Here is an 8,161-nt window from a genome sequence, read left to right on the forward strand (position 1 = left end):
TATCCGGTATCGCCGCCTCTAACTGACGAGCAATCAGACGGCTCATATCCACTTCTGACATTTGAGCTAATCGTTTTGGTGCCATTCTACACAACATTAAGAAAAATACATATAATTAATACAAATTCCAATCTCGATACACAACACATATTCCATTCATTAATAAATATCAGTACATATTACCTAAACATTAGTACACATTACATAAACATCAGCCCATAGATTAAGTTTTCATACATCAGTCCTACATCGGCATCATTTCGACATAACCCTCTATAGGTCAGTGCTTGAATGATACACCAAAAGTATCTACAATGGTATTCCCAAATAGAGACCCCCTATAGGCTAGTGGCTGTACTATAACTACCCAAGATTCACTCTATGTTAGCATCGCCACTAACTGCTTACACAGAGTATCAAAAAGTGGACCTCGACTACTACCACCCTAACATGACTAAACATGGTGGTATACCAACCACACCAACACTGCCACCATCACCACTAACACCGCCATCAAACCCCGGATCCGTGTCTCCATCCGGTCAATCATCCACTGGGAGTATGCACCCTCCCTCCTCAGCTGACCAATCGCGTACTGGCTGTCCAGTACACAGTCCGCCAAGTGATTCCTCCTCTGAATACCCACCGTCAAAGCGACGGTGTGATCAACCACCTGCTCATGGAGCACTCGAAGCCATGCAGCCTCGGAGGAGGGACGCTCATCCCTCTCCGGCCTAGGGGTACCCCACACGGGTGGAGGCACATGCTCAGGCTGGAGGCGGGAGGACTCGCCCCTGTGGTAAGTGGGTCTGGGTGGGGTAAAGGTAGGTGGAACATAAGGGGCACTGATCCGCGCCATGAGGCGGGGACCGGGTCTGGGAGGGGTAATGGTGACCTGTGGTGCGGGTGGGGTGGGGGATCTGGCAACCCTAGCAGGGGAGGACAAGCTAGCACTCCTATGGCTAGTCTCAGTAGGCTCACTGCTAGAAGCTAAGCGTAAACTCCTAGAGTTCCCGGAACTGGCCTCCTCCGGGTCCTCTTCCATGGACAAACTTCGAGACCTCGACATCCTTACCTGTACACAAGTTAGCAAACATATAGCTCCTTCCATAATGTAAATCATCATTAAATTAATATACACACACTTATACAACCTTGTCACATAAAAATATTATCATATACTTACACATATGTTGCCGATTTTACCTAATAATGTTCCCCGTGACTTCCCCTGAATTCCCTCGTGCGAACAAGTCTGTTATTATGTTCCGGACCATAATAACTCACTTGTCCATCCAAGTTCATCCAGATCTCGTCACTATATATTATTAGTTGATATTCAGATCCTATAATACTTGAGCTACTGGTTATATTTTAGGTATCTTTTAAAGACATCCTAATTCATTTATAACCAATGGCTCTGATACCAAGTTCTGTAACACCCCAAAACCGCAGCGGAAACGTAAACGGGATGCAACAGACACATCTGATATCAACTGCATTGCTTATAAAGAAAACACCACTACATTACTTCACATCATATTACATCGTTCTGAGTTTAGTTATCGTCTAGGCTACAGCACATAAGTTTTACCAATAGTACATTAACATATTTAATACAAAATGATCACTAAGCTTCCACAAAAGCACGCATCATCAAGTATGTAGCACTTATTCCAGTTTGGGAGTACCTAGAAAGCATGTAAAGAAAACGGGTCAACTACGAATAGTTGGTTAGTTTCACAATTTGAATAAACCATGATAAATCCATATCATAATATAATAGTATCGATGTAATTATGCTGAGCCCACAAGCGAAACCTCTGTCTGGGGACACTGTTAACCCAGTACAGTACTCATTCCGGGGACAACATTAACCCAGAAACACTTCCAAAGACATCTGGGGACACAGTTAACCCAGTAACACTTCCAAAGACATCTGGGGACACAGTTAACCCAGTACTGTACCCATTCCGTACGATTCCCGTACAATCAAATATTTATAAATACACGCAAATCCATGCGTTCAGTATGTATTTAAACATTTCAATAGTAACATGCTTCCGCCCCGGGAAAATATTTGAAAACAATTCAGAAAAAGGGGCTCGTGAAACTCACCTTATCGTAGGCAGTTAGGTATCACAGTACACCAGCTACTAGTCCGGATCTGTAATACGATCCCTAACTTCGTTACTACACAATCACTATTAACATAACTTTAACCGTGTTAACCGGTACATCTGGGGACACCGTTAACCCAGTACTGTAACCGTTCCGGGGGCAATGTTAACCCAGAAACACTTCTCAGGACTCAGATTGTGATTCGTTTAGAGTTTAACAGTCAAAATTACTATTATTTTGTTTTCCCCCTTTTCCGTGCCTAGCACGGTTATCCGTTTTTACGTTTCCAAAAATGGGTTTGGTCACACACGACCCGAAAATAGTGGTTGACTGATATTTTATTTAAAGTTGTGAAATTAGAGCTCGGTTTAGGCGCCCCGATTGGCCGTGGGACCCGTTTCCGTCTTTAGCGCACCGGAAACTGTTAAATCGGGTAAAAATTACTCAAATCATCCGAATTATTTTCGGATGATTCATTTTTACTTATTTAACTCATTTATATGAAAATAGTTCATTTTTATGGTTTTTATACACCAGTCAGCTCGCTCATGCGAACTTTACCGGTTTACGCGTTTTAAGCTTTAAAAGTTTGTTTTTGCACCAATAATTATCCGTTTAATCCCGGATCTTAAAATTTTGCACAAATCACTTTTTGACGGTGGGGAATTTAATAAAAATATTTCCAGAATTAATTTTTATATTTAAAATTTATTTATCTATTTTTAAACACCATTTAAACACTAAATATGTCGTAAATACCAAACGATCTTAGAAAAATCTCAAATTTTTCCTGGATGACCCCTGCCATCTCCATAGTCCCCTGTAATTTTTCCAGAACCAAAATCTTTTTCTAAATGCCATTTTCACTAAAACCGAGCTAGGAAACCCTAGAACTCATTTAACCGAAAAGCCTACTTTGACTTCTACAACTGACCTCAAATTTTGTGTGTGACTTACACATGTTATAAAAAGCCTATCTGAAATTTTCCAGAATTTTTCATGATATTTAACTATTTTTCACCATTTTTGGCCAAAACCGAGCATTAAATTCACCAAATATTCATCCTTTGTCCAAAATTTACCAAAAATTCATAGAACTCATATTTTCATATATCTAACACCTCTGTAAAATTTCATGACCCATCTCTAAACGAGTCACAATCTGTCCAAAATACATAAATCATACAAAAACCGAACCACCTTGTGTTTCTAGCTTCAAATCGCAAGAATCTCACTTTCTAGCCTTTGCTAACAACTAGATACAACACCTACAAGCACAATAACACCACACCAAGCAAGTTACACCCACAATCAAGCCATTTCTTTCATGGTTTCGGTTATGATATAAAAACAAAGATTTAACCGTAAAAATTCGTTTTTGGTTCGTTTAACTCCTTTCTTGGACCAAGATCCCTTGAATAACCCGTATACATCACTTGATCATGCAAGAATCGGTTCCATCTTGGGTTTTCACCCTTTTTCACTTGGAAACCTCCTTTTCTTGCAAGAAAACTCAAGAAACAAAGATAAACACGTACATAACACGATCTTTACCTCGGTTTTTCTTGCTAGAGTCTCGGGTTTTAGTTCATAGGTTCAGAGGAATGAAGATTGTTGAGTTGAGTTGGATGAAAAAAAGAAAATAATAATGGAATGAGGACATTAAGTCCGATCGGTCCATATGGGGAGGTGGGGTGGGACCCACTTCTCCATTTCTAGCCACACAATTGGATTCTCGAAATCCGGATAATGTTTTGGATAATCTGGTTCAGTTCATTTTTCGGTTAAATGTCTAATTCGGCTTGAAACGAGGTTAAAACGGTCGTTTTTCGGCTTAAAAATGAAATTTATATAGAACCAATTTAAAAACTTTAAAAACTTAAACCATGACTTTCATTAACTTAAAACATCATATTATTAATAATTACGCATCTTTTTCGGCTTTATCGATTGTCTCTTGCTCGGTTTGGTATTAAAGGTTTCGTTTAATGTACCGACGTACCATTAAATCGAAGATCCTTTTTCTGTGCTTTAATTCACTTATCCCGAAGCTTTAATACTTCGTAAACATCACTAATTATTATATATTTCGTCTATAATGAAATCCCCGATCGTTCGGGCTTCAATAACCGTTAGTCGGCTAATCGTATTTCCAATACGATTAACTGTATAATCCGTAAAGTGAATCTTACATACTCGTATAAACGCATTATAATTCATATATTCATTATTAAATAACACATAAATAGTATATACCGGCTAGGGTATACCTGAATTTGCCGGAATCGTTACAATTCTGTTCAGCCAAAAGTTGCAAGCCCAAGCTCATTCTCGCTTATATAAACATCTTCATTCCCTAGCCGATCCTAAGCTTGTTGGCAGCCGATTTCAAGAACATTTCCAAGGTTTTGAAGGTGATTTGAAGCTAGGAACCAATGAGGATCGAGAGCTTTCTTCCGGGTGTTTGAGGATCAATCGCTAAGGGTTTATCGCTCTAACTTTCGTTCCTTGTTCATTATTCTAGATGTCTTTCTTCTATGTTTTTAAGACTTGTTTAGGATTGTTTTTAATAATGATTCTAGGCTAGACTTCATGTCTACCTAGGTTTGATGAACATGTTTGAGACTTGATTCTTGCTTTGGACAATTTTTTGATTGTGGTTTTGTTAATTTAATAGTAAAAGACTTGATTTTTCTTTCATGATGCATATGAGTGTTTATTATCTTGATTGATTGTTAATTATAGCTTCACATAGATCTTTTATCTTTTGATTGTGTTCTTTAGATTTAGGGTTTATGTTTAAATCATTACTTGGTGTTTTGATTATTGTGATTGAATTGGCCCATTGGATCATAGAAGCTAGTTGATAGTTGGTAAGGGTTTTGAATGTTTTGCTAAATTCCAATAGCTGTGAGGTAAGGAGTTGTTCATGTGTCTTGGTCAATTGCATGCTAGGATAGTAGTGACAATACTCTTGCTTATTGTGTTGATCCATGTTCATGATGTCATGTTTGTTTAACAAGTTATCTAAGGTTTAGTGTTTCGTAAGATTGCTTGCTATAGATACTATTAATTAACCCTAATTGATGACTTTGCGGAAATCAATTCAACTGATTGCTTAATAATCTAATAATTGTTCTTTGGGATTTCATTTGATTCAGCCAAAGGTCCTTAGGGTTTGTTAGATGAACACGTTTAGAAATCAGTTTCCATAATCATGTTATTTGTCCATTGCTTGATGATTTTTGATGCATGGGATTCTTACCAAGGTAGATTCCTTCTCTGATTGGTTTCGATCTCGTGATTAATTGCTTGTTTTCTCGTTTACTTGTTTATTTGCTTTCTTAGTTTAATCTTACTTTAAAAACCCCCCTTTAAACATTAATAATAAATAGTTGTGTCGTAAGTCGAGTCTAATTAGTTAATTAACGTAATTTATAGAGTCTTGTGGGTTCGATATTCCGGACTTACTTAGCTTTAGTACAATTGACCGGTTCACTTGCCGGTGTTTTGTGTAGTTGAATCTTAAGTCTAGTTTTTATTACTTGTTAATTTAGTTAATATTTAATTGACTGTTTTAAGCACATCAAGTTTTTGGCGTCGTTGCCGGGGACTTTTGGCGATTGCGTTGCTAGCTTTGATTGGACTTACTTGCTATATACGTGCTATTTTGTTTTTGCTTTTGAGTTTTTAGGGTTTTAGTTAATTAGATAATTACGTGTTTATTTATTTATTTTTCTTTGAGTCGTAGGTTTCTAGTTGTCCGTGTCTTTTGTTTGTTTAGATTCTTGTAATTATGTGTGAAATTTGTAATGGACATTACTCTACCATTAAATGTCCATACAATAGTAATCTTAATTGTGATACGTGTGGTGATCCTTATTTACGCTATGATTGTCCATACAAGGGTTCTCGCTTTATTTGTTATAGATGCGTTGGTTGTCATATGACTCGTGCATGTCCGTATAATCGTACTAACCCTTCTATGCAGCCGGTGCAAAATTTTTCACATGGACCTTTTCCGTATTATTTTGATAATTCATATCAGCAACCTCAGCAAAACCAGGAGCAGTGTTATGATCAATTTTCTAAAATCCTTTCTGATGAGGATGTAGCTGCTATGGGTAGGATAGAAATGATGTTGGTCCAATATATGGCTACAAATACCCAAAAGATGCTCGTTGAGCATGATACCATCTTCAAAAATCACTAGGATAATATTATAGATCTCCAACGTCAAGTAGAAGAAATTTCTAGGAGACTGGATGAAGAAGATGAAACGGAGAGGTTGAGATCCTTGGAATATGTTGAGCACTCAGATGAGGAGATCATTCAAGTAACTGAGACAAAAATAGATGTTGAAGTCCCACCTCCGGTTTCACATGCTATTATTGATTTTTAGAGTGACTCTGATGATGAGATAAACGAAGAGGAGAGTGTGCAGCTGGAGGAGCAACCGACACCTGGTTATAAGTATGATGCGGAAAGAAACTATTTGGGATACATGAATCAGTTAGGCGAGTTGTTCCCGACGTTTCCAGAAGAAGGGAAAGAGCCAATCATGGAATATGTAGATGAAGAAGAGGAGCTCATTCCGGATACGAAGACACTAGTGGCTGATGAAATCCCACCTCAGGTTTCACAGGTATATGTCGCTAATTGTACTGAGTTTTGTAGTGACTCCGATGATGATTGTGACGAGGAGGAGTGGGCTGCATATCTGATATCAGTTATGGTGAAACCTGTGTTTGAGGAAGAGATAGAATTGGGAGATTCATTCGAGCTAATGTTTGGTGTTGAGGATATGGTTAAGGTTGTGAATGAATTGAGTGAGGAAGATGAATTCCTTGATCTGGAGTTGGACGGATTGTCAGAGTATGACGAGGGGGGTACATTGGACGTTAATGCGGATGTTGCGTTTTTCGAGGCCCTACTTGTAGAGGATAGTGTAGATGAGGATGGGGTGTTAGAGGAAGAACACTATTGCCGACCCGTGGATTGTGTTTTGAATTCTTCTCGGGAATTAAAACCACGGGATAAGGCCGAGGATGATAGGTTACCTGAAAACCGAAGTTGCGTATACTTTAGAAGATGGTCTACATGAATGAAAAAACCTTTGCATGTCAAACACGACCAGTCTTCTCGATACTTACAACGCATTCGGCTCTTGCCAGGTAAGTTTAAATATAGGTGGTCTGACCCGTTACTGACTTTTAATTCTAATTTAATATTTTGTGGTTCCATCATTGATATATTAATGTTTGATAAATTTCGGGTGGAACTAAACGGGTTAGATAGGGTCCAGATAAAGGAGAAACCTCCTGATTAAGTTCAAGTGTGGGGAGGTTTCGCGGAGTTTGTATATTTAATCGAGTCACTAACGTAGTTTTTGTAGTTCGTCTTTGTTTTTTTGCGTTTTTAAGTTTTGCTAGTTTGAAGATTGAGTGAGCTAGAGAAACGATCCCAAGGAAGAATATAATGAAAAAGACAAGTGTGGGGATGATGTAGCAGTGGAGCCGTATACTTTATATTTATTATTTGCTCCTGATTTTTCATGATTATTTTATATATTTGTCGGTTGGTGAAAATATTTTGAATGCTTAATATCTATCATTATGATAAGATACATTTATAGACATGTTTGTTTTGTTTTGCCGCTTACGTTCTTGTGTGAGAGAAGGAGTTACTATTTTCTGATCATGTTCGTAGTTGGAAGGCATTCATGGAAGAAGACTTTGGCATCATGTTTCATGCGCAAATTACCAGCTAAGTCTTTTCCATTATCTAGCTTGTTAACTTTTTATTTTGCTTTAGTTTTTATTTTTTAGTCTTTAGTTTTTTGTAGTCCGACTTTACTTTATTTTATTTTTGTTTTAAGTCGTCCATATCCTTGCATTGAGGACAATGCAAAATTTAAGTGTGGGGATAGGATATTTGAGTCGTAGTTTAAATCGAGTTTATGAAAAAAAAATTGAAAAATGCTTTAAAAATGTCCCTTGAATATAGTTTTCTGCGTTAAAGTGGGAGATGATGATATTTA

General features: G+C 37.7%; 1 protein-coding gene across 1 annotated transcript; it reads left to right on the plus strand.

Moving 5' to 3' along the window:
• The first annotated feature begins 6,370 nt into the window (after positions 1–6,370).
• LOC143624272 (uncharacterized) lies at positions 6,371–7,886 on the plus strand. The gene is made up of 2 exons (XM_077094982.1): positions 6,371–6,766; positions 6,875–7,886. Exons 1-2 carry the CDS (start codon positions 6,626–6,628, stop codon positions 7,223–7,225), a joined length of 492 nt encoding a protein of 163 aa, XP_076951097.1. The 5' UTR covers positions 6,371–6,625; the 3' UTR covers positions 7,226–7,886.
• The last annotated feature ends 275 nt before the right edge of the window (positions 7,887–8,161 follow it).

The sequence above is a fragment of the Bidens hawaiensis genome, unplaced genomic scaffold (assembly GCF_021521415.1).
Source record: "Bidens hawaiensis isolate Kalapana, Puna unplaced genomic scaffold, B.hawaiensis_p1.1 tig00003752_1, whole genome shotgun sequence".
Classification (NCBI taxonomy): Eukaryota; Viridiplantae; Streptophyta; class Magnoliopsida; order Asterales; family Asteraceae; genus Bidens; species Bidens hawaiensis.

Bases quoted from the DNA above. Each gene is read 5' to 3' on its own strand.
- LOC143624272 (XM_077094982.1), top strand. From the start codon at position 6,626: ATGAATCAGTTAGGCGAGTTGTTCCCGACGTTTCCAGAAGAAGGGAAA. The intron at 6,767-6,874 runs GTATATGTCGCT...CCTGTGTTTGAG, and splicing joins TCCCACCTCAGGTTTCACAG to GAAGAGATAGAATTGGGAGA.